Below are 25,950 nucleotides of genomic sequence, written 5' to 3' on the forward strand. Positions count from 1 at the left end.
TCCCCAGTTGGGCATCTGGGAGCCAAAGGGGCCAAGGACAGCTCCAAATGCGAGAGTTGCTCTCCTGCCCAAGAAGGATTTATACCCCTTAACTCTTTGATTCTGCTTCTAGAACTCTACCCTGTGAAAACAAGCCAATAAAATGTGCTATGCACAAAGATGTTCACGGCGTCATTATTTACAAGGGCAGAAAACAGGATGCAACTCAGCGATCCAGTCCTGGGTGATTGGCTCCTTACGAAGGCTTGCGAGCTACGAATAGGTTGTTACATTTCCAAATGGGTGAAAAGTAGTCAGAGGAAGAATATTTCAAAGTGTGGAAAATTTGTGCAGTGCATATTTCAGTGGCCGGAAATAAAGTTTTATTGGTACATGGCCATGCCCATTTGTTGACCTATTGTCTGTGGCTGCTTTTGTCCTTCAATGGCAGAAGTGAGTAGTAGTGACAGACCATCTGTATGATCGGCAAAGCCTCAAGTATTTACTCTCTGGCCCTTTGTAGTAAAACCCTCCAACTTCCGGTTTAGTGAGTTACTGAGATATCCTATGACTTTACATTTTTTAAAAAAGTTTGTTTATTTTTGAGAGACAGAGCATATGCAAGTGGGGGAGGGGCAGAGAGAGAGAGAGAGAGAGAGAGAGAGAGAGAGAATCTCAAGCAGGATCCATGTTTAGCACAGAGGTCGATGTGGGGCTTGAACTCACGAGCTGCGAGATCATGAGCTGAGCCGAAGTTGGATGATGAACCAACTGAGCCATCCAGGTGCCCCTAAGTTATTTCCCTTTTATTTATTTTTTTAGTTTTTTTTTTTTAATGTTTATTTACTTTTGACAGAGAGAGAGGGAAACAGAGCATGAGCGGGAGAGGGGCAGAGAGAGAGAGGAAGACACAGAATCCAAAGCAGGCTCCAGGCTCCGAGCTGTCAGCACTCAGCCTGATGCAGAGCTCGATCTCATGAACTGTGAGATCATGACCTGCGCTGAAGTCGGACATGTACCGAGCCACCTGAGCACCCCAACCTGTAACTTTCAAACCCTGTAATGAAGGAGATATTTTAACAACATTAGAAAATTATCTGGTAATGACATCACGTTATTTTTCAGCAAAGCTGAAAAAAAAAATGGGGCGGAAATTCTCCAAACCGGAGTGGATCTTTGTAGTCATTTTAGAAGTAAAGTCGGGGAGGGGTCCATCTAAACGAACTGACCACTTTAGGCCGGGTGCTGTCCTGAACACTGACGGGCTCTGTCAGTCCCCACAGTAACACCATGAGGCAGGAACTGTTCTCAGTTCCAGTCCACCGATGAGCAACACTGAGGCACAGAGATGTTTAGCAACTTGCCCAAGATCACACAGCTGAGAACTGGCAAAGCTGGAATTCGGACCCAGGCAGTCTTGCTCGGGAGCCTGTGTTCCTCTACACACAACTGCCCACACTCTTCATGTCTGCACTGGGGTCCTCAAGCCAGGGTGATTTTGCCACCCCACCCCCCCCAGGGGACATCTGGTGATGTCTGAGACAGATGGGTTGTTGTAACTAGCACAGCTCCTGCAACAGAGGCTTGACTAGCCCAGTACGTCAGTAGTGCCGAGGGTTGAGGGACCCTGGTTTACATGGCACTGGTTCTCAGAAGCAAGTGGAGAAGCTTTTTCTTTTAAAAATTTTTTTTAACATTTATTTATTTTTGAGACAGAGAGAGACAGAGCATGAACGGGGGAGGGTCAGAGAGAGAGGGGGACACAGAATCCGAAACAGGCTCCAGGCTCCAAGCTGTCAGCACAGAGCCCGACGCGGGGCTTGAACCCACAGACTGCGATATCATGACCTGAGCCGAAGTCGGCCGCCTAACCAACTGAGCCACCCAGGCGCCCCGAGAAGCTTTTTCTTTGCTGCATGAGCAGCCGTGGGCTCCCGCCTGGAATTCTCTAGCTTACTGCTGCCCAGTGCTGCCCACTCCCCTTTCTCCACAGGGTCCCGCACCTGGGGCTGGCAGCTGTGCACAGAAGTCACCTGGCCACCAGCTGGTCAGCCCTCCCTGCTCTCGCTGCCTGTGTTGGCAGCTGTGACACTGAAGAAGCAAGACCAGGGCCTTCAGCAGTACCTCCTGGAAGCTGCCTATACCTTCCACCCCCAGGTAGGCCCTCTGGAACGGTCCCCCCTTCCCCAGCCAAGTTGTGGGTCTCCCTAGGTCTTCTACTCTGGGATCAGCCTCATGAGGACATGGGGCTCCTCTCTGGAGCGGCTGGGCTGGGCTGGTCCAACTGTGGTCTGCCTCCTGCCTCAGGACCCTTGCACAGGCTGATCCTCTGTCTCTGGCTGTCTGACTTGTTAACTCTGAATCTTCCAGTCTCAGTTCACACGTCCCCTGCTCAGCAAAGCCTGCCTTGATGACCCCAATGCAGTCATGTTCTTTTGTTACTTGCTCTACTAGGACCATGCTCTTTCCCTTTAGATCATTTTCATGTTTGTTACTAAAGCTCCTTGGCTGCTGTCTGTTTTCCCCACTGGCTACTCAGTTCCCGGGAAGAGCTTCAGTGCCTGTTTTTCTCTCTCCTGTGTCCCCATCATCTGGCACAGAATGGGCATTCAATAGCCTCCTCCTATCTGATCTCCCAGTGTCTGCTCTGGTCTCCTTACCATCTGTTCTCCCCTAGCAGCCAGATAGGTCTTCTGAAACCCCAGAAGGTTCTTGTCCCTCCTCTGCACAGAGCTCTCCAGTGGCTTCTGTCACTCTGAGTAGGAGCCAAACACCCTGAACCACTGGCCTGTCCTTCTCATCTCCCAAATTCTTTACCAGATTCACCACTGTCCACACACTGGTCTCCTTTTTTTTTTTTTTTAAACACCAAGCACATTGCTACCCCAGGGCCTTTGCACTGGCTGTTTCTTCTGGCTGGAATACTCTTTCCTAGGCATCCACTTGGCTCTCTCTCTTGCTTCCTTTGTTTTCTCAAATGCCCCCTCCTCCGAGGCAGCCTTCCCTGACTACCCTGTCTGGCCACAAACACTGAATTTGTCAGCAGAGTACCCCTTACCAGGTGCCGTCCTGTGTAGACTTGTGTCTGGTGGTCCCTCCCCTCTAGAATATAGGTGCCATGAGGATACGGGTCTTTGGGTATGTAATGCTCAGTCACACTCCCTGTGCCTACAGCTAGCTTCATACACAGTAGTGAACCTTTACAGGTAGTGAAAGAACGTACGATGATGCGGGGTCTCAAAGGGTGCTCTTGTCTTATGCTGTGTTGTCCTAGAAGCAGACCTGAGTCAAGGATTTGGGTCAAAGTGATTAAGAAAAGGCTCCAGGGGGACCTAGTAAGAGAGTGTGGAAGTTAGAATAGGGAAGGAAGAGGGGCGCCTGGGTGGCTCAGTCGGTTAAGCATCCAACTTCGGCTCAGGTCATGATCTCGCGGTTTGTGAGTTTGAGCCATGCATCGGGCTCTGTCCTGACAGCTCAGAGCCTGGAGCCCGCTTCTGATTCTGTGTCTCCCTCTCTCTCTGCCCCTCCCCAACTTGTGCTCTGTCTCTCTATGTCTCTCAAAAAATAAATAAATGTAAAAAAAATTTTTTTTTAAAGAATAGGGAAGGAGAAGAAGGTGAGTGGGGAGTGACGTCAGGTGAAGCAGCAGCTTCTTCCTGATCCTGGGGGAGCCCTGGAGCATGGGTTCCAGGTCAGAGTGGGGTCCTTGTGAGGCTGGGAAGCTGCAATTTTTTGTTTTTTGTTTTTAACTCCTGTAAAAACGCACAGGAGGGCAACATTCTGGAGGCCCAGGTGCCAGGTGTTAGCACACTGTGCAGAGACTCATAGATACGTGCGCTGAGCTGGATAAGGGATCTGAGGGGATCTGCTCAGGGTGCCCCTGGTGGGTGCCATGCCTTGCTTCTCCCCAGGCTATTTGCCGGACAAACCAAGTCCCTGTAGACGTGGTCCTGAGTTTCCCGTAGGACTTTGCTCTTCCCCAGGTACTGCTTGAGATCTCCAAATTTGCGACTTGGTTCTTGCCTCGAGAGGTCAAGGAGGAGCCTCAGAACTCAAGTTTTTGAGTGGTGGGGATGCGGGTCTTCCCTCGGGAAGAGGGAGAACCTTCAGACTGGATGAGATTCTGGAGCCTGAGCAGTCTGCTGTGTTTCCAGAAGGACAGCTGGCTCCCTCGGGAAGCTTCGGCTCATGTCTTCATGGGCACGCCCAAGTCACACGTGCCCAGGGACGTCGGGGTGGACGTCAGCTACAGCTTGCCCCAGGGGAGGTTCCGGCTCAAGCTTCTGCATCTCAGGAAGAAATTGGAGCTAGACGGTAATGACCGCGTCCCCTCCGTGTTCCCGGGGCCCCGAGATAAGAAAACTGGCAGGATGTTGTCCTGGGGGAGTGCAGGGGGCAGAATGGCAAACCCTGGTCCCTAAACTCTTGCGTTGTCCCCAGGAAAGATCGAGACTCTGCAGAGCGGCCACGTGGGTCACCTGGAGCTGATAATGGACGACCGGGACGTCTACTACATCAAGGTTTGCTGCATATCTCCGTATCCTCGGGCCTCCCACGTTGGCACCTGCCACCTTCCGGGCATTTCCAGCCTGAGTCCCAGGGTCCCTGCTTACTAGTTGACGTCACCATTGCTGTGTCCTCCTCCCATAACATTTGTGACCTCTTGGCACTCAGAGACGTATAAAGGAGAGAAACGTGGGCTCGAATCTTATTACCACTTAGGTAAAAAAATGAGTCCTATTAGTAATTCAGGAGCATGCTTTAAGCTCAGTAGAGAGAGGCAAGTTAAAGCATGCCGTTCCCCAGATTTCCAGAAGAAATAGCAGTGTGCGCCCCAAGCAGTCTGTATTAGTTCCCCAGGGCTGCTCTAACAAAATACACCCCCCCAAATTAGGTGGCTGAAACACCAGAAATTTCTCACGGCTCTGGAGGCCGCAGGTCCAAAATGAAGGTGTTGGAGCCTCCGTGGCTCTTGGGAGGCTGGGAGGCAGGATGTCCTCCATGCTTCCCTCCCAGCCTCCGGTGGCCCTAGGCATCCCTTGCCTGGTGGCATCTTTTCTCTGTCTTCACGCTGTCTTCCTCTGTCTGGGTCCAAATTTCCTCTTTTTATAAGGACATCTGTCCTTCCAGAGTAGGGCCCGCCCTCGTGACCTTATAATCCGCTCATATGCAAAGCCTCTATTTCCAAAGAAGGTCCAGAGGGAGACGGGGAGACCAAGGAGGGGATTGAAACCCGTAGGTTTGAGCGTCTTCGTTTTGTCTATTTATCAAGCACCCATAGTGTGCCGGGTACTTGGAAGACAGCTCAGTGAAAGAGACACACACAATTTTCTCCTCTTGGGGCTTCCATTGTAACAGACAAAATCAATAAGTAAATTGTATAGTGATAGGTGGGTATCAGTGCAATAGGAAAAGGGAATCCTTGAGCTGGCCATAGGAGTCTGAAAGATCAGCCGTGAAGGCTATTGGCTAAGCTCCGTCCTCTGTCCCCTGTCCAGTCTGTCTCAGTTCTTGTGGGCGGAGCCGGGCTTGCTGGCCAAGCCCGGCCCCGCCCCCGGTGATGCTGGGGTCTTTTTAGGGCCGGAGTGACCTGTGGCCAGCAGCTGGCGGTGAGCCCCAGCGGTTTGAGGCCCAGCTGGAGGCAAAGCTGGTGACGGCGGGCCGCCCTGTGGTCCTCACCGGGCACTTCAGCCGGCAGGCAGGCAGCCGGTTGGCCTTCTCCCTGTTGCTGAGCAACGTGCTGAGTGACCAGGCCCACCTGTCAGGTAGGAAGAGGGGCCCCCTCCTGCCCACTCCCTCTCTTCAGGGCGCCAGGCTACAGGAGGGGGAGGGCCGAGCACCCCACATGGAGTCTCCATGCCCTCGAAACCTGCCAGTATTAACATCCCCCCCAAGGGAAAATCCAGGCTCCGTACCTGCTCATGCCTTCCCTTCGATGCCCCCCCCCAGAGGCTCCCCTCGACGCCAACTACCTTCCATGAACCCCAGAACAGCAGCTTTTGGACTCTCTTGATTCTGGCCCATATTCCACAATGTGTAAAATGCACATTTTGCATTGTGACCCAAATTGCACGGGGCACGGCTTCAACCTTGAGCACATGGCCTGGCCTGGGCATGGGCCAGCCTGGCAGGTGCCTGTCCTGATGCCAGAGCTGGGGTGCAGCCCTGTGGCTCTGCTCCTCGTGGGTGTTCTGGGAGATTCCGGGGGGATGACGGCAGGGCCTGCTGGCCCCCTGGCGTGGGTATTCCGGGTAATGTCACTGGCTGAACGTTGGGGTCGCAGAAACAGGTTTCCAAAGGCCTCCCCAGATGGCCTCCGAGGCATTGTTTTTCTCCTCTGATCTGTCTTGTTTTCTACTTGAAGACTTTTGGCCTGGACCCACAAAAGTGACTTTCGGGGTCGCCCCCGAGTAGTAGGGTCAGTGCTCTGACATCGGTGTTCCTCGGCAGACACCGGGGCATCCTTTCCACCAGCACCCCTGTCCCCGGGGCCCCCGGGAGGGAGCCCCGGCCACACCAGGCCTGCCGCTCTCACTGCCCTCTCCCCCCGCAGTGCTGCTGGAGAAGAAGGCGGAGGACGGGCTGCAGGTGGTGGTCCTGGGCGGCGAGCTCTCTGTGCCGGGTTTTGTGGGGCTGCGCGGCCTGGGTCTGGTGCAGCAGCGGGGCCGCCTCTGGACCAGCTCCCTGAGGATCAAGTACAGCCTCCTGGGTACGGACCTCGAGCTGGGCGGGGGCCGACGTGGCGGGACCCTCGCCCTCTCCTGGGGCTCTGGCTCTGGGGGGCGAAGTGCCGTCTTGCCTTTTGTCCTTTCATCACCCTGTTCCTTAGCCACCTGGTCACTTTGTTGGCCCTGAATAGACCTGAGCACCCACCAGTTAAAAAAAAAATAAAGATATTTAAGTCTGTCCCTTAAGCCCTCCCTCCCCTTCAGTAGGTTCCAGCGAGTGACGGGAAGTGGAGCGGATCCGGGGCAGGGGTGGGGGTGGCCGAGACTGGGCTGTGTGCTCCCGTGTCCTGGGAATGGGGATGGAGGGCTGCTGGCGGACGACGGGCAGGCGTCTCCGGGTTGCCCCGCGTAGGTCAGGCGAGGCAGCTGGCGCAAGAATGCAGCACCAGCCAGAAGCTGCGGACGCACAGTGGCTCAGAGGCAGCTTATGAGCTAGAGCTGGACCACGAGCTCCACTGCACGCAGGCCCCAGCGCTCAGCCACAAGGTGAGTGCCCTGGGTGGGTGGGCGGGGGCATCTGGGGAGGGCCCAGAGCTCATCCCCATGGAGAGATTTGGTCAAGGTCACGTATGGGAACGGGGCTGGAGTTGGAGCTGCAGTCTCAGGCTTCCGTCCATTGGTTCATTTGGTCTTTAGTGAATATCTACTATGTGCCTAGCACTCGGGAGAGCTGTGCACAAGGCAGCGCCTGGCCTGTGGCGTGCTGTTGCTGGGTGGGGGCAGAGAGAGAGAGAGAGAGAGAGAGCGAGAACGAGAGCGAGAGAGAGAGAGAGAGAGAGAGACCAAAGCAAGGGAGCCGTAGGGGACATGGATGGTAAACAGGGAGGAGACTGAGGAAGCATAACAATGGGGAATCTAGTTTGGATGGGGTGGTAGGGAAGGCTTCTTTGGGAAAAGTACATCTTAAGGTGAAAATGAAACCATGAAATGGCTCTGTTCCTATGGAAGCCTGCTTCAGGAAGGGGACATGGCAAGTGCAAAGGTCCTGGGGCAGGAGGGAGAGCTGGAGCGATAGGGACTCGCAGTTGGCCATAGTGGCTGGCAGCGTGAGCAGAAGGGAGAAGCCGATGTTCCCTTGTTAACTGACTTATTTCACATTTTCCTCTCCCACTGGATTCTTGCCCCCATGAGTGCAGGATCTTCTCGAGTCTTCCTTCTTGGGTATCTGATGTCCAGTGCTGGGCATAGTACCTACTTGGTACTTGGGGGAAAATGTGTTCAGTGAATGAATACATGAACGAACCTGGTGTGGAGATGTGAGAGGGGGTGGCAGGATGCCAGGTTCGAAACCCTGATCCACTGAGGTTCTATCAGAGAGCCAGAGGCTGCCGTAGAGAGTGGGGGCAAGAGGCCGCGGATTTCACTCAGTCCACGCTCAGGATTTAAGGGGTACTGACCACATAGTCTCAAAGGTGGACCATATTCTAATGCATTGTTTTACGAAATCAAAGTCAATGCAAAAAGACATTCACCTCCTGTGGAACTGTCTGCCCAGAGGAGCCACGGTGGGTGGCAGCGAGGAGGCCCAGGGACTGGGCAGACCAGGCTTCCTTGCGGATCTCCTTGGTGGGGGGGGTCCCCAGCTTCAGCTCCGGCACGAGGAGGGCTCGAGCCACCTGCACTCCCACCTGGAGGTGAGCTATGGGAAGCACTGGAACGAGAGCAGCGGTAAGAGGCAGTTCCGCATCAGCCAGACCTTCCAGAATGACTCCGGCCCGGCCCTGAGCAATTACTTCGTGGAGGTAAGCGCAGGCTGCACAGAACAGCAGCGTTGCCTGGTGGCAGCTGGGCATCCCCCCCTCCCCCCACCCCCCGTCACCACATCCCTTCAGGCCTTGGTTGCAGGGTCACCACCTGCTTCGGCTTCACGTTCAGGTTTTACCGGAGGGCTAGCGCTTTTCTATAAGTATAACTGAGCACTTAGCCCCCGGACAGGCGATGTACTCTTGCAAGGCACACCCTTTGGGTGTGTGTTTTTCAATTGTTTAAAAATGTTTTTAATTGGGAACGCCTGGGTGGCTCAGTCGGTTGGGCGTCCGACTTCGGCTCAGGTCATGATCTCACGGTTCGTGAGTTCGAGCCCCGCATCGGGCTCTGTGCTGACAGCTCAGAGCCTGGAGCCTCCTTCGGATTCTGTGTCTGCCTCCCTCTCTGCTCCTCCCCTGCTCGCACGCTGTCTCTCTCTCCAAAATAAATAAAGATTTAAAAAAATATTAAAAATGTTTTTAATCGTAACAAAATACAACATAAAATTGACCTTTTTTTTTTTTTTTTTGCGATCTTTAGATGTATAGGTTAGTGTCATTAAGGACACTCACGCTGTGGTACAACCATCACCACCAGCCTCCCCCAGAACTTTGCGTCTTGTACAAGGGAAACTCCGTCCCCAGTAAAGAATAACTCGCCACTCCCCACGCCCCCCCGCCCCCGCAACCACCTTTTTACTCTCCACACCTCTTGATGCCCGGGGTCCCTCACATAAGTGGCATCTTATGCTATTTGTATCGTTTTGACTGGCTTCTTTCATTTAGTGTAACATCCTCCAAGTTCATCCAGGCTGTAGCTGGTGTCAGAATGGGTTCCCTTTCAAGCCCGAATAATGTGCCGTTGGATACGTGCATCACATTGTCCTCTGTTCCTCTGTTGATGGACCCTTAGGTTGCTTCCGTGTTTTAGCTGCTGTGAAACATGCTGTTGTGAATGTGGGTGTATGAATTATCGGTTCGAGTCCCCGTTTCTAATTCTTTTAGGTAGATAATTCCAAAAGTGGAGTGATGGATCAGATGGTAATTGTATTTTTAATTTTTTTCGAGCGACAGCCATACTGATGGCCACAGCGGCTGCGTATCTTACACTCCCCCCCCCCGCCCCGCCCCAGCAGCGCACGAGGGTTCCAGGGTCCCTGCGTGTGCACTGACACTTGTCGTTTCCTGTTGTTTTTGATAGTAGCCGTGCTAATGGATGTGAGGTGTTACCTCACTGTGATTTTGATTGGCATTTCCTTAACGATGAGGGATATTGAGATCTTCTCATGCCCTTGGTGGCCATTGGTCTGTTTCTTTGGAGAAATGTCTGTTTGAGTCCTTAATCCCCTTTTGCTTTGTTGACACTGAGTTGTAAGAGTTCCTTGTACCTTCTAGACAGTAACTGTGTATCAGATACGTAGTTTGCAAATACGTTCTCCCGTTCTGTGGATTGCCTTTTCCATCTGTTGATACCAGCCTTCCATACACACAAGTTTTAAACTCACAGATGGTCCAATTGATCTCTTTTTACTTTCCTGGCCTGTGCTTTGGGGGTCCTAGCCAAGAAATTCTCGCCAAATGTAATGTCGTTTCTCCTTGATGCTTTCTTCTAGGGATCTTCTAGTTTAAGCTGTCAACTGGGTGTTTGATCCCTTTTGAATTAACTTTCGTGTGTGATATAAGGTAAGCGTCCCGTTGTGTTCTTTTGCATGTGGATAGCCAGAGGTCCCAGCCCCGGAGTGTTGAACAGACTGGGATTTCCCCCCACCGACTGGGCTCACTGTGCTTGTTGGAAATCATGTGACCACAAATGTGAGAGTTGTCTTCTGGGCGTGCCATTCTGGTCCACTGGTCTCTATGTCGCTGCCTTTCTGTCTGCCATACTGCTTTGATTACCATAGCTTTGTGAGGCCTCCAACCTCGTGCTGCTTTTTCAAGACTGTTTGGACTGTTTGGGGTCCCTTGAGATTCCATATGAATTTTAGGATGGCTTTTTCTGTTTCTGCCACACACACACCAAAATCTGATTGCACTTCTTGATGGGGATTGAGTTACACCTATAGGTTGCTCTGGGTTGTATTCGTGAAGACTGGTTGTCTCTCCATGTATTTATATCTTCTCTAACTCCTTCCACCAACATTTTGTGATTTCCAGTATACAAGTCTTTGGTCTTCTTGATTAACTTTATTCCCAAGTATTAAATTGCTTTTATATAGACCAACAACACTCTGAATAAATTCCCCTTGTGAAAAAAAAAAAGTAACATTCAGAATGAAGCTAAAACTTCGTTCTTAGTTCTTTCTTCCATCCTGGCCCCTTCTAGAAGGAACAGCAGTTATATTCCTGGGCGCTGGAAAGGAGATCTCTTTCTGTTGTTTGCTCTGTGGGCCTGTCACAAGCATTTAGTTTTGTTTGGTAAGTCTTGCTTTGTGAGACCTTCAGCTACCCTGTAGGAGGAATTTCTTGTTACTTTGTAGACATCTGATCCATTCTTTTAAACACGTTCATCATGTTCCCTATGCTGCTGTATTGTATCTTATTCGGCCATGTAACTCTTGTGGTTTCTAGCAGAGCGAGTCTGAACATCCTTGGGCATGCCTCCCTGGGCACGTGTGTATCTCTGGGACGCAGGTCATAATGCACCACTGGGATTTGTATATTTTTAACTGGCTGCCTTTTGACAGTTTGCCCTCTAAAATGCTTGAATCAATCCCCCACCCCTCCAGCCACGTCCAAGAGGAGCAGTTTCCTTTCACCCATATGTGACTTTTACCACTGGAAAAAGATTGCTGATATGGGTGGAAAGGATATCTCGTAGTTTGAATTTGCATTTCCCTGGTCGCTCAGGAAGGCTGAGCACCATCTTTTCTGTATTTATTCTACTGCAGATGGCTCTTTTATATTGTTGGACATTTGAAAAAATTAGAACTCTGACGTGATTGACAGCTCTTTCCACGACTGTAGTACATGCATTACGTTACTCTTCTAAATTGTGAAAACATCTTCTTTCTGGAAAGCATCTGGCCCCCAGGGTTTTGGGAAAGACATGAAAGCTGGGCGGTGTTTCTGCAGGCTTCTGAATATGGCGGACACCCTGCTAGGTTCTGGGGGGACAAGTATGAATAAGATGCTATTTATTCTTTTTTTTTCAAATTTTTTTAATCTTTATTTTTGAGAGAGAGTGCAAGCAGGGGAGGGGCAGAGAGAGAGGGAGACACAGAATCCGAAGCAGGGTCCGGGCTCCGAGCTGTCAGCACAGAGCCTGACGTGAGGCTCGAACTCACGAACCGTGAGATCAGCCGAAGTCGGACAGTCAACCGACTGAGTCACCCAGGTGCCCCAAGATACCATTTATTCTTAAGACGCTGACAGGGAACAGAAGAGGGAAGGATAGAGGGAGTAGTCATGAGCCATTTATTATTACCAGGCCACACGTCACCTGTGTTGTTGGTAGCATCTCATTTAAGCCCAGTGAAGTAACCACTGTCTGTCCTCATTCTTTGGAACGGAAATTGTGTCAACACGCTGGTCTGAGGTGTCCCTGGCCACAGGTCTACCATGTGGTGGAATTGAAATAGAAACTCCAGGATGTCTCATTGCAAACCTTAGGCTCTTAGCCTCTTGGCTGGACTGGATTGTGCCAGAATTAATTTACTGTAAAATAATTTACTGAATGATGAGTCAAGAGGAGAAATCATTTCCCGGGCTATTCTCTGAGCCCAGTATCATCCTGGTGCCCAAACCAGACCGAGACCTCAGGAGAAAAGAAAAACCAAAGACCTCTTATAAATATAGATGCAAAATCCTCAAGAAGGTACTAGCAAGCCAAATTCAGCACTATATAAATAGAATTACATAGCACAGCCAAACGGGTTGTATCCCAGGCACGCAAGGTTGGTTTCACATTGGAAAATCAAGGTAATACACCATATTGATAAAGGATGCATCAGTAGAAGATGAGATGATCAGTAGAAGCAGAAAAAAGTATTGGGCAAATCCCCGTATCCTTTCATGGTAAAAACACTCAACAGATGAGCAATGGAAGAGTACTTCCTCAACCTGACAAAGGCCATCTATGAAACATCCACAGCCAACATCATACTTCATGGTGAAAGACTAAATGCTTTCCCTCTAAGATCAGGAACAAGACAGAATGTCTGCTCTCACCACTTCTATTCAACATTGAACTGGAGGCTTTAGCCAGGGCAGTGAGGCAAGAAAAATAAAAGATGTCCAGATCAGAAAGGAAGAAGTAAAACTATTTCTGTTTGCAGATGACATTATGTCCTCTGTAGAAGACCCTAGTGAATCCACACAAAAAAATCTATTAAAGCTAATACATGAGTTCCTCAAAGTTGCAGGAGACAAGATAAATATACAAAAGTCAGTTGTGTTTCGCTACACTAGCGATGAAAACCCTGAAAATGAAATTAAGGAAATAATTCCTTATGTAATAGTGTCAGAAAAGGTGAATACTTCAGCATAAAAGTAACAACAGAATGTAAAACTAATACTCTGAAAACCACAGAATGTTGTTGAAAGAAATTAAAGAAACTGAAATAAATGGGGAGACATCCCATGTTCCTGGATTCAAAAATGAATGTTAACATGGCAAGGCTCCCGCAGCGCCTGGGTGGCTCGGTAGGTTAAGCGCCTAACTTTAGCTCAGATCATGATCTCACGGTCCGTGAGTTCGAGCCCCGTGTCAGGCTCTATGCTGACATCTCCGAGCCTGGAGCCTGCTTCCGATTCTCTGTCTCCCTCTCTCTCCTCCTCCCTTACTTACACTCTTTCCCCCTCTCTCTCTCCCTCAAAAATAAATAAACATAGGGGTGCCTGGGTGGCTCAGTCGGTTGAGCGTCCGACTTCGGCTCAGGTCATGATCTTACAGTCTGTGAGTTCGAGCCCCACATCGGGCTCTGTGCTGACAGCTCGGAGCCTGGAGCCTGCTTCGGATTCTGTGTCCCCCTCTCTCTCCGCCCCACCCCTGCTTGTGCTCTGTCTCTCTCTGTCTTTCAAAAATGAATAAACATGAAAAAAAAAAACATTAAAAAAAGAAAAAAAAAAAGAATATTGTTCAGCAATAAAAAGGAATAAAGTTCTGATACATGCTACAATGCAACATGGGTGAATCTTGAAATTGGCATGCTAAATAAAACAAGCCGGAAACTAAAGGCCGTATATTATATGATTCCACGGATACGAAATGTCCACAATAGGCAAATCCATGGGAACAGAAATTGGATTAATGGTTTCCAGGGGCAGTGGGGAGTGACTGCTGATGGGTACAGGGTTTCCTTAGGGGTGGCCTGGGCTGGGCAGTTCCTGATAACTGGGGAACTCAGGCCGACCCGTGGCTGTCCCGGTGAGCCAGGGGAATGTTGTAGGTTGGGAGTGGAGTTCTCTGACCAGCATGTTGACGGTGGGTCTTGTCCAGTTTGCGCTCCAGGTGCCTGAGAGGCAGGTGGATTACCGTACACAGCTGTACCACTTGAGCCTTCGGCAGCCCCACGTGGAGAGCAGCACACACCTGAAGGTTCAGGACAACGGACAGCTGCCCTTTGCGGCCGGCTTGCGGTGGAAAGACACCTCTAGAGCTACCCTGTGGAAATGGGAAGGTGAGTGTCATTTAGGGAGGCTCTGGCTAGCGGTTGAGATTTCTGGCCCCCAGGTCTCTGCTCGGACTATGCCCCTTACCTGGAATACCTGTCCTTTTTGTTTGCCTGGATGTCAAGATTAATATACTAATTATCCAGTTTCACCCCGCCCCACTTCGCCTGTTGTCCGTTACCCTGCAGTCCCCCTGGCTTTTTTTCTGTTCCCCCAGAGACCTCAGTGCCTTTGCACATGCTGTTGCTGCTCCCTGGAACACTGTCTCGCCTTGAAAAACTGGATTTACCATGGTTTATCCTTGAATTAATTTTATTCTTATTGTAGTCATACATAGTTTGAAAAGTAAAGTAGAAACTTTGAGTTGGTAATTGTTGAAGGTGGGTGAGTATTACATAGGGGCCCATCAGATGATGTTCTCTACTGACGTATGTACTTGAAATATTTCTTTAAATTTTTTTTAAAGATCTTTTTAATGTCTGTTTTTGAGAGAGAGAGAGCAAGAGAGAGTGCGCATGCACATGAGGGAGGGGCAGAGAAAGAGAGAGACACAAAATCTGAAGCAGGCTCCAGGCTCGGAGCTGTCAGCACATAGCCTGAAGTGGGGCTCGAATCCACGAACCAGGAGATCATGACCTGAGCCAAAGTTGGACGCTTAACCAACTGAGCCACCCAGGCATCCCTAAACTAAAAAGCTAGTTTATAACAATTATTGTAATTGTCTGCTTCATATCTTTCTATCCAGAGTTTTACTTAATACAGCAACCATTATAAATTCTTTTATCTGTTTCTTATTAAACTCTTCAGCTCTTAAAATAATATAATTATGCTGCTATTTCTTGATTTTTCTATTTTAGACATTCTTCATATATTTTTTTACCAGACAAGATGATAATGTAACTCTTTAACCAGACTTTTTCGAATATCTGTTTTTCTTTGTCCCCCTAAAAGAGTTGGTCTGTGAATATCCACTGTTTACTTAATTGTGACTCTATAAATGTCCTTCTTAGCTGAGACACAAAGCTGACTTTTTGTTTTTTCTGGAGTTATAATGGGCTTTCCCCCTGTTTGGTTAGTTTCCTATTTTCCTCTTACTAATTATCCCCAGTTTTTTAAGCATAAGTGCAAAACTCTTCTCCACATGGCCAAACACATGAGATTATGCATCAGCTTCAATTAGTTCCCATATTTTTCTTGGAGACCTTCTTCTTGGAACCACTGTCCCTCTCCAATGTAGACTAGTTGCACAGCTGTGGTTCTGGGGTGTCCCTTCCCCATCATTCTGAGAATTCTTTCTACTTCTCTGGGTCACAGCCCTGTTTCTTGCACTTATGTCCTCTTTTTTCTTGATTTACTCTTTTGTTTTGATGGAGCACATCTTCCAGTAGCTTCCTGAGAGAGGTATTAGATTCCTAAAGCTGCTTTAACAAATGACCACAAACTGAGCGGCTTAAAAGAACAGGGATGAATTCTCTCACCAGTTCTGGAAACTAGAATTCTGCATTCAAGGTGTTGTCAGGGCCATGCTCCCTCTGTGACCCTGGGTAGAATCCTTCCCTGACTCTTTCCTAGCTTGTGGTGGTGGCCATCACTACTTGGAGTTTGTTGGCTTGCAGCCACACTGCTCTCATCTCTGTCTCTGTTGTCACATTGCTTTCTCCTGGTGTGTATGCCTGGGTTCAGACTTCCCTCCTCTTACAAGAACACCAGTCCTATTGGTTTTAGGGCCCACCCTACTCTAGTGTGACCTCATCATAACTACTTACATTTGCGATGACCTCACTCCCAAATAAGGTCTTGTTGTGAGATACACTGAGGGGGTGAGATTTGGTATATTTTTGAGAGACACAGTTCATCTCATAACAGGATGTAAATGTTTTGCTCCCCCAATGTTTAAACTGGCTTCATTCTACCTGGGTAACTTGGCTGAGTAGAGAATTTTCATTTTCCCCTTGGGATTTTGAGGACTTTGCTCTACTGTCCTTTCATACAGTTGAGATACTATTTTTGGTCCATCGGCCTTTGTGTGTGACCACTTTCTTACTCTCTGGAAGCTTTTTGGAATGTCTCTGTATTCTCAGCATCTTCAGATCTTATGATGTGCCCTGACATGCATCTTCTTTCATCCATTGTATTGGGCACTTTGTGTAGACCCTTTCAACTTGGAAGTGTCCTTCAGGTCTGGTAGTTTTCTTGTACAGTTTCTTTGATAATCTCCTTCCCTCTGTGTTGTGGTCAGATAGGCTCCAGAAACTGAGGTTCTAATTTTCTTTCTTTGCTTTCCTTTGTTCCTTCTGTTTATCTTTCTGTTCTGTTTTGATGACCTATTTCCTCAAGTTCTGCCACCCCTTCGACTACGTTTAAATTTTGGCTCTCTTCTATTTTCTAGAGCTTTTTGTTGTTGTTGTTGTTCCTGGGAGCTCTCTTCTTAGAGTGTTTTGCTCACGGACACAACTCCACCTACCTTTCTGAGACCTAAGAGAATTTGGGGGCTTTGATTTTTCTCTCTGAGTTTCTTTTAACTTTTGTTTTCTGAATTTCTATGAGTGGCTTTCCTTGAATGCCACGCAAGGCTTAGGTGTGTGCTTATGTGTAAGAATTGACCACTCAGAACTACTCTGGAAGGAGTTCTACATGTGTTTGGAGGTTTGGGGGTGCACTTGTTGACTGGGAAGCTTCCGTGTTGAGCATTTGGATGGGGAGCCCTGGGACCTGTATCTGTGGACCTTTCTTTTTCTTTTTAATGTTTATTTATTTATTTTGAGGAGGGGAGGGGCAGAGAGAGAGAAAGAGAATCCCAAGCAGGCTGTCAGCATCAGTCTCCCGACCACGAGATCATGACCTGGGCTAAAATCAAGAGTCAGACACTCAACCGACTGAGCCACCCAGGTGCCCATCTGCATATATACCTTTTGCCCAACATGTCACTGTGACAAAACTTCCAACCTACGGAAAAGTACCGTGGATTGTATCATCGATACCAACGTACCCTTAACCCAGATTCTACGATTCCATTTTTATTCCCCTTGTGTTATCACATATCCGTCCCCTTACCACGTCCAGGTTATTCGTTGGTGCAGTTCTAAGTGAGCTGGCGACATCCATACATTCCACTCCTAAGTATTCCAGTATGTGCGGTATTAACTAGAGGGGAATGCACACCTCTCCAGGGTGCCACTTAATGAGTTTTGACAGATGCACACACCTGTGTAGCCCCTGCAAGATTCAGAGCATCACCAGCCTTCTGCAAAGTTCCCTTCTGCCCCTTCTCACCCATTCCCAGTTGTGAAACCTGCCCATAGTGGATGTGATGAGGCACCTCTCGAAGCCTGCCAGTAGCTCTTTTCATACTGGGTGTCCAACTTCTGTCTGTTTACTTCTTGCAGGAGCCTTGAACCTGGATAGTCCCTGGCTGATGGTCTCGATGGCTCACAGGCTGTACTGGCCCCACCGACCCACTTTCCAGGCTGTTCTGGAGCTGACGCTGGGCAAAGCTCGGACCCTCAAGAACCTGGTGATAAAAGTGGCCTGCAGGCGTCGGGGCCGCGACAGGGAGGGCAAGATCCACATTTACACCCCGACTACCACTTACCTCCGGGTGCGCAAGCCCAGCCACACCCCCTGCTCCCCTCCCGCAGGCGGACTCTGGGCCCAGGAGCGTGGTTCCCTGCCATTTAGAAAGTCTCCCACGCAGAGGGAGAACACGCAGACCTGAGATCAGGTCACAGATGTGGGTGGTTTGGATGACCCAATGTGTACAGTCTTGAGAATTAGTCGCTAAGTGAATTTGGGAGAGGGGACCACCCCATCCCCCCATTCCATCTCGATTTCCCATATTCTTTTTTTTTTTAATGATTGATTTTGAGGGAGGGGGCAGAGAGAGGGGGCCAGAGGACCCAAAGCAGGCTCTGTGCTAACAAATGAGCCCAGTGCGGGGCTCAAACTCACAGACTCTGAGATCGGATGCTCAGCGAGCTAGCCACCCGGGCACCCCTCACTTTCCCATATTCTTGCTTAGCAGCTGATAAAAACAGGAAGGCAGGTTGGAGGGTAACTCAGCAACAAGCAGACCTCAGGCTTTTGCCGAAAACCAGAATAAAAACTCCTTCAAGGTCGTAGGTGACTTTTGTACCGGCTGCTGGATGTAATTAAGTATGCTTCTGTGCACCTGTTTGATCTCAGAAGCCCAAAGATTTGAAAGAAACCCAGTCAGTGGAAGATGCCCTGGGTGTCCCACGAGGGAGCCGGGCACATCCATCCCCTCCCCGTGTTGGGATGATGGGTGGACCCAGCAGGAGGTCCAGGCCTGACTTGGACCCAGAAGGAGGCAGCTCCATGGGCCCATCTGGGGACAGTGCAGTCCCCTCTGAGTCAGGGGCAGAGTGGGAGCAGGATGGAGGCGTGAGGAGTCAGGCATCACTGGCAAGCTTGGGGACTCAGGAGGGACTAACACGTGGCGGCCAGAGCCACGTTTGAATCTGGAGCTGACAGATGAGCTGGTGGATTGTCAGTGGGGAGGAGGGAGCGCGAGACACGACGTAAATGACCCCAAGGCTCCGGCCGAGCAGGTGTGTGGGTAGGAGGTGCCTTTCACTGAAATGGACATCTGGCGTTTGCGGGGGGGTGGGGGGGGTGGGTAGTGGGCATGGTTCTGGGGGGAGACCCGAGGGTCAGTGACCTACGGGACAAGGTGTCACAGATTTCTAGTATTTGGCAGTGGGTTCAGTAATCCCTAAACCCCGTTTTGACCCCATCACCCCCTCTCCTGAGGCTTGGAGCTGTGTGAACAGCGGACAGTGGCCTGTAGGGTACAGACACCGTGCTATTCCTGGTGGGGCCTGTGCCGGGGGCCGTGGGCTGGGGTGTACAGCCGTGTGTGGGGCTACAGTGTCCTCCCTCCCCCAGCTCCAGGACAAGCCAGAACAACACCTAGTCTTCCCAGGCCTTTGAAGACCACAGCGATGATGCAGGGAAAGAAGGCCACCCGCATGTGTGTGTCCCTTGGGACACAGAGACCCTGCCTGCTGATAATGGTGGCCCCGTGAGATCATATTCCCTTTCCGAGCTGAAGAGGAGAGAGGGGGAAGGGAGTTATCTTCTCTGACAACTCAGATTCTCCCTCTGTTCAGGGCTGAGAGATGGAGGGAAGTTTTCCCTCTTTCCTCAACACCCTGTGGGAAACAACCAATTCTGCCGGGACCAGTCGGGAAAGGCCTCCCAGAGGTGGTATCGGAGGGGTTTTGAAGGATGGGTAGGAGTTCACCAAGTGGTAATGGGGAGAAAGGGCATCCCAGGGGAGAACATAGGGTCACCCTCCACTTCCTCAATGTAGGTGTCCACGGAGATGGCCTTGGCACAGAGCCTCTTCCGCAGCCGGACTGAAGTAGAATCAGCGTGGAGTGCGACTTTGAAGAGTGAGATCCACGCAGAGAACAGCCAGGAGCTTAAGATACTGCACGGCTGGTTGAAGGGACCCCTGCAGGAGGTGAACTTAACGGCAGCTTACAGGCACATGGAGCAGGTATGTCCCGGTAGCCCTTACTGGAGGCTCCACTCTTCAGAGACCTCAGATCTCTCCCCTGGGGTGGGAGAGGGCTCAGTGCCACTAGCTTGGTCTATGACCTTGGGCTTCCCTGAGCCCAGTTTCTCTGTATGTAAATGGAAACTAGCCTTATTAGCACAGACCCGTGCTAGCAAAGCCCTGCCTCGTGGAGCCAGAAGCCTGAGAACTTCGTTTCCCCGCTGGGCGCCTGGGGAGGTGCAGGCATGGTGGTGATACCGTGCGATGTTGCGGTCTGATCCAGGGTGAGGCTGCCATGCAGTTCAGCAGCCCTTGTCAGATGCCATACCCAGGGCAGTGGACGGGCAGTGGGAGGAGCCCCTTGGACCCCCGGGCAGGAGGTTTAAGGAGCTCGGTCCCCGCCGGCCATCCATCCCCATCAGCCTGGTCTTTGTTGCAGCCTCGGAAGACCCACGTGTCACTGGTGGCTCTGGTGACCAGCATGAGTGGCCAGCCTCAGGGCCTGGAGCTGGAGGGCAAGCTGGAGGAGGTGATGCGTGATGGGAGGTTGTACCAGAAGCGGGGGACCTTCCTCCTCAGGTACATGCAGGCCCTTCCCCTTACGAGCATTGTCTTCCTGGGCCTCTGCTTCTGCAGCGTGGAGGGTCACGGGGGACAGGGTGAGCTGTGCTCCTGGGAGGTCCACGCTGGCCTGCGGGGCCCAGACAGAGCCCGGAGCTCAGAGACAAGCCATCTGCGTCCCTTGGAAGCCCCCACATCCCTAGTCCCCCTTCCATTCGGATGCTAAGAAACCTGGGAGCAGAAATCTTGTCCCCACCCCAGCCTGAAAGCCATTCTGGGGAATGTTTTCAGTTCCTAGAGGCACAGCTGGTTGCAAAGGTGGCTCTTGTGGTTGGGGATGTAAGAGGGGGGATTTCATGAACTCCAGGCCATGTCCAGACCCTCTGCGTGACCTTGGTCATCTCGTGTCCAAACAGCAGTAACAGAAGAGTACCAGCATCTGTTATCTGCATAGATCTCATTTGTTCGTTTGTTTTGTTTCTATTTGTTGAGTACCTACTATGTGCCATGTACTTTTCTGGGTGTCTGGAAAACAGAGAATAAAAAAGACAGAAGTCCTGGCCCTCAGGGAGCCTGTACTCTTTGTGTAGACTTTCTGTCCAATGGTCCCAACCACCGTGTGACATGGGGGGGGGGGGCTAGTATTTTAGCCCCCATTTCACAGGTGGGAACACCGAGGCACAGAGGAGTCAGCGAAGGTAACAGACCCCAGGTGCTGCCTGTGCTTGGGTCTCTGCTGCCAAGGGGCGAGGATGACCCCTGCCATGCCCCGGTCCCTGGGTTGTCGAGACGGGGAATGGGTATCAATTGGCAGATTATAATGCGCAGGGCCGGGGTATGTCCTCATGTTCTCTCTGTGACAGTCTTTGCTCTGCAAGCTTGCTACAGGTCCTGTCTGAGCTCACGGGACCCCTGGCCCCTCGCCCCTGCCAGCTGTTTTAATAGCCATTCTTTGGCCCGTTATCCTCTGTCTATGCCAGGCACCCCTTGCCTCTGCCCATCCCGCGGAGTCTGCTCCTGCAGGAGACCTTCACGGCGGACAGGCCACACCAGCGATGCTCCCTGGAAACCAGGCTGGTCCTGAACGGCCAAGAGGAGACCCTGCAGACGATAGTCCTGGGCTACCAGGCAGGACACCCCTACGTAAGTGGGCTCCGGGGTGCAGCTGGAGAGGAGGCTGGGCCCAAGGGGAGGCCCCTTGTCTGCTTCTGACCTGTCCTTGTGTGTGTGTGTGTGTGTGTGTGTGTGTGTGTGTGTGTGTGCGCGCGCACATGTGTGCTCTTCCCTCCCAGGTGTGTGTGGGCCTGACCCACCCGTACAGCAGCAAGGCCGTCCCCGGGAACGCGGAGGGTTGTGCTGCTGCTTGGAGTCAGCACGCCGTAAGTGAGAAGGCCCCGGAGGCCCCAGGCACCTTGCATCCCAGCGGCCCGCGATCCAAGTGCCGTCATCTCTGCCCTGGGCGAGCAGAATGCTCTCCTACCCGGGTTTTCTGTTCCACTCTGTCCCCATTCTTCTACCTTGCGTGGCTGCCAGAGGGGGCTTTTCAATATGCTGCTTAAAGTCATGCCCCTCGTCACAGTTCTCTCTGGACACAGACCCCAGCTCTGCCCGCTGGTTTCGCTGACCCTCCAGGCCACCTGAGACCACTCTCTCCCTTTTGTTGCCTCCTTTCCCTTCCTCACCTGTCTCTTTCCTGCCCCAGGACCCTTGTATGTTCTGTGCCTGGAGCTGTTCCTCTCTCCTTCAGCTTTACCTTCATCCCTTTACTCATTGTTGGGGGTTCAGCTCATACGTCACGTCTTCTGGGAAGCTTTATCGCGACCCCAGGCCACCTCCCATCCCCCAGCTACCCCTCCTGCACCACCCCCCACCTCTGCTTCTGGCTCCTGTTGGAGATCTCGGTTTTATTTTGATAGGATTCTTTGACCAATTCCTTTCTCCCCTACTGGTCTGCAAGACTCGTGTTTAGTACCGTATCTGTTTAACGGGCATACCTCATCCGATGGCACTCTATTACGCTTCGCAGATTTTGCTTTTTTTTTTTAAATACAAATTGAAGGTTTGTGGCCACCTTGTATCCGGCAGGGCTGTTGGTGGGGTTTTACCAACAGCGTTTGCTCACTTCGGGTCTCCGTGTCACATTTCGGTAACTCTTGCAGCAGTCCGCGTTTTCATTATTATATTTGTTACAGTAACGTGTGACCGGTGATTACCACTGGCTCAGACGATGGTTAGCAATTTTTAGCAATAAGGTATCTTTAAGGTATATACATTGGTTTTTTAGACACGATGCTCTTCGTGCACATTCAGTTGACTGCACTGTCAACATAACTTGTGTGTGCACTGGGACAGCAAGCATTTTATCTGACTTGCTCATTGCGAGAATCACTTCATTGGGGGGGGGGTCCCGGAACCACACCTGCAGTATCTCCAGAGTGCACCTCGATTTACCTTTAGAGCCTCAGGGCCTGGTGCGTCGTCAGTGCTTAATGAATAGTCACCTCAGTGCCATTGAACATCTGTCGTGTCCCTGACCCAGAGCAGGGGTCGACCGCCTATTTCTGTGAGGGAGCAGACAGTAACTCTTTTTGCCTGTGTAGACCATATGGTCTCCGCCCCCTCGTCGCACAAAAAAACACCCTAGAAAACACAAATGAACAGGCACAACTGTGTTCTGATAAAACTTTTGCTAATGGACTGAATGTGTCCCCGCCACCCCCAGATTTGCACATTGAAGGCCTAATGTGAAGGTATTGGGAGGCGTGGGGTTAGCTCACGAGGTAGAGCCCCCGTGAAGAGATGAGGCCCCCCCCCCCCCCCCCCCCCCCCCGCCGTGAGGACACAGTAAGGAGACAGCCACGTGGCCGGCATGCCCTGATCTCAGATTTCCAGCCTCCAGAACTGGAAGAAATAAGTTCCAGTTGTTTAAACCACCTGGTCTATGGGATTGTTGTTACAGCAGCCCGCACTGACAAACACAACCGTATACACGGAAAACGAACCCGGCCTGACTCTCTGGCCGTAGCTTCCTGAACCCCTGCCTCAGAATGTGTTCGCATTCGTCTTCCTAGGCATGAGACTCGTGTTTGCGATGTGCCCTTGGCAAACGATTCCACAACTCTGGACCCCCGTCTTCCCGTCTGTAAAATGGAGACAGTACGCATCTCTTGACGCAGAGGTTGTGAGAACCAAGATGTAACGTAATTCTCTCCCTCAGGGACCTGACGGGTGCCCCCTCAGCCCTCATCCCGGACTCCTTCCTGATCCCTCTAGGGCAGAAGCCCCAGGAGGTAACCCCATTCTCCAGCAAGCAATTATTGAGCACCTACTATGTGCCAGGCCCTGGATGAAGAACTTAGTGGTGGTTTCTCCCTTGCGGGATATACAGAGGCCTGCTGAAGGGTGAAGTGGGACCAGCTATTGAGCACAGAGACCTCTCCTTCTGGGGCCCCACATCCCTACCAGTTAAACAGGGCTGTAGATGGCTGCCAGAGGCTTGAGGCTAAAGTCCTTGGAGCTCCTGACAGGAAACAGAGGGCATAATGCGACCCCAAACACCTGCAGAAATACCTCCCCATGGTGTTCAGTGTTGTTTAAACCGGAGATTGCAGAATCGCGCCGTGGGCCGGATCCAGCCTCCAGATGTGTTTTGTTTGGCCTGCTTAGCACTTAACATGTTTTAAAACGTTGTCAACATCGAACATCGGAAGATTTGGGGGTAAAAATCAGATTTCTGCCTCTAATTAAAAAGGAATCAGAAGATCTGACACATGGGGTCCCAAATCCCACCTGGTAACAAGAAACGAGAACCAAGGAGACCAGAGCCTTTGAATCTAGCTGAGTATGGCTGCCCGTTCTTCTTTAATGTTTACTTTTGAGAGAGAGAGACAGAGCACTAGCGGGGCAGGGGCAGAGAGAGAGGAACACACAGAATCCGAAGCAGGCTCCAGGCTCTGAGCTGTCAGCACAGAGCCCGACGTGGGGCTTGAACCCACGAACCGGGAGATCATGACCTGAGCCCAAGTCGGACGCTTAACCGACTGAGCCACCCACGGGCACCCTGGCTGCCCGTTCTTTTCAAAACCCTCTCTGTGTTTAATGGCATGCTTTCTTTTTCTTCTCTTGGAAGAATTTATTTATTCCTGCTCCCTGTTGTTTCTAAATTAAAGTCGTGTATTCTTCTGAAGTTATACACTAGCGATAAAATTCTGTGGCAAGGCGTTTGTAACTTCTCAGTGAACCCACATGGGCACAGATGGCGCCCTGCTCCCGGGTGCTTGGCATGTGGCAGAGGCTAGTAGCTGCTAAGTGAACAGATGATCCCCCCACGGGTGGTAGGATCCTATGGCTGCCGCACAAAGTACCACACCCTTGGTGGCTTAAAACAGCACACTCTTACCTTGGAGATCTGGAGATGAGAAATCCCAAATGGGTTTCACCTGGCTAAAATCAGGTGTTGCTGGAGTTACGTGACGTCTGGAAGCTTCAGCAGAGAATCCGTTTCCTCGTCTTTGCTAACTTGTTAAAGCTACCCATGGTTCTTGTGTTGTGGTTCCTTCTCTGTCTTCAAAGCCAGCAGAAGTAGCAACTTTTCCTCCTTCCTCCCTCCCTTCCTACCTCCCTCTCTCTCTCTGTCTTTTCCAGCCTGTCTTTGGCCTTGGGGTTGCAGGCTATCACTGGTGATTCTGGATTCTTCCGGATATTTATTGAGCACCTACTATGCACCAGGTCCTGCGTTAAATATGAGGCATACAGCAGTGAACAAAACAGACTAATACCAGGACACTCCTTTGGAATGAGACACAGACCCTCAAGTTTGCCCCCTCAGGCCCACCCCACAAACTCTACCTGTGGGCACCGGCCTTGACCATCCCTGTTGGAAAGACCCTGGTGCACTTGGTCCTACTCCCTGCCCTGTGAGTGGGTGGGTAGACATCTTGGGACCACTTTGTTCTCACCGCTGGGTTCCCAGGGTGGCTTCTGCAGGCCCTGGGAAATGGGAAGTCACGTCTCTGAATGCCACCGGTTCTCGCTCACCCAGGCTAAGAGCAGGGAGGTGGAGGCGACCTTGAAAGTCAACCAGAACGTCGTGCTGCACTTAAGGGGTCTGCACCATGACAGATCTCAGGGTGAGGAAATCTGGCACCGCCTGGCCCTGAATGCAGCTCATTCCTCCCAGGTACCGGTCCCCAGGTTGGGTAGACACTGTTTGGTGGCCCCTGAGCAGAGCTCTCAACCGTTGGGAGAGAGTAAACGGTACTGTTGCTTTCCAGCTGAGGCTCCCCCAGGCCCTGAGTTTGGATGGGGACGTTGTCTTCAGACGGGGTCCCCCGGGACTGTTTGACTTCAGTGTGGACGCAAGGGCTACGGCCAGCCCCAACGTCCCATCCCAGGTCAGTTCTGCCTCTTTGGTGGGGGAGGAGCGGCATTCGTGTTAGAGTGCAGGTGTCTGGCGGGGGGGGGGGTGCTGAAGAGGGGGCAGGGGGCCCTGGAGCCCTTACTTTGGGCGTATGCGTGGGAAAGGGACAGTGAGAATTATGCAGGAGTTTTCCATCGGCCAGTCCCTGAAGTGGGTCCAGCCACTCCTGCCCACATCCCGTTGGCTGGAACTTATCACGTGGCCCACCCAGCTGCAAGGGAGGCTGGGAAATGTAGTTCTCGCTGTGTGTCCAGAAAATGCAGCTCGGTGACTATCTAGCAGCTGCTGGAGGTATCTTTGTTCAATCATTCGCTCTACACGGGTTGGGTCTCTGCTGCACACTATGTGCTGGGGATGCACAGGTGACTGTTTCTGTCTTCACCTCCG

At 51.2% G+C, this 25,950-nt stretch overlaps 1 protein-coding gene across 1 annotated transcript in view; it reads left to right on the forward strand.

The window, feature by feature from the left end:
* APOLTP (apolipoprotein lipid transfer particle homolog) overlaps window positions 1–25,950 on the forward strand; it is a 140,186-nt gene that overhangs the window by 40,012 nt on the left and 74,224 nt on the right. Inside the window, exons 20-34 of the mRNA XM_078439805.2 lie at window positions 1,973–2,136; window positions 4,134–4,293; window positions 4,420–4,499; window positions 5,558–5,744; window positions 6,533–6,688; window positions 7,060–7,193; window positions 8,291–8,449; window positions 13,890–14,070; window positions 17,449–17,660; window positions 19,395–19,583; window positions 20,023–20,162; window positions 21,125–21,287; window positions 21,437–21,523; window positions 25,186–25,323; window positions 25,418–25,537. Of these exons, the coding sequence (XP_078295931.2) occupies window positions 1,973–2,136; window positions 4,134–4,293; window positions 4,420–4,499; window positions 5,558–5,744; window positions 6,533–6,688; window positions 7,060–7,193; window positions 8,291–8,449; window positions 13,890–14,070; window positions 17,449–17,660; window positions 19,395–19,583; window positions 20,023–20,162; window positions 21,125–21,287; window positions 21,437–21,523; window positions 25,186–25,323; window positions 25,418–25,537 (2,270 nt within the window). The remainder of the gene's footprint in view (window positions 1–1,972; window positions 2,137–4,133; window positions 4,294–4,419; window positions 4,500–5,557; window positions 5,745–6,532; window positions 6,689–7,059; window positions 7,194–8,290; window positions 8,450–13,889; window positions 14,071–17,448; window positions 17,661–19,394; window positions 19,584–20,022; window positions 20,163–21,124; window positions 21,288–21,436; window positions 21,524–25,185; window positions 25,324–25,417; window positions 25,538–25,950) is intronic.

The sequence above is a fragment of the Panthera onca genome, chromosome E3, assembly GCF_046562875.1.
Source record: "Panthera onca isolate mPanOnc1 chromosome E3, mPanOnc1 haplotype 2, whole genome shotgun sequence".
Taxonomy (NCBI): Eukaryota; Metazoa; Chordata; class Mammalia; order Carnivora; family Felidae; genus Panthera; species Panthera onca.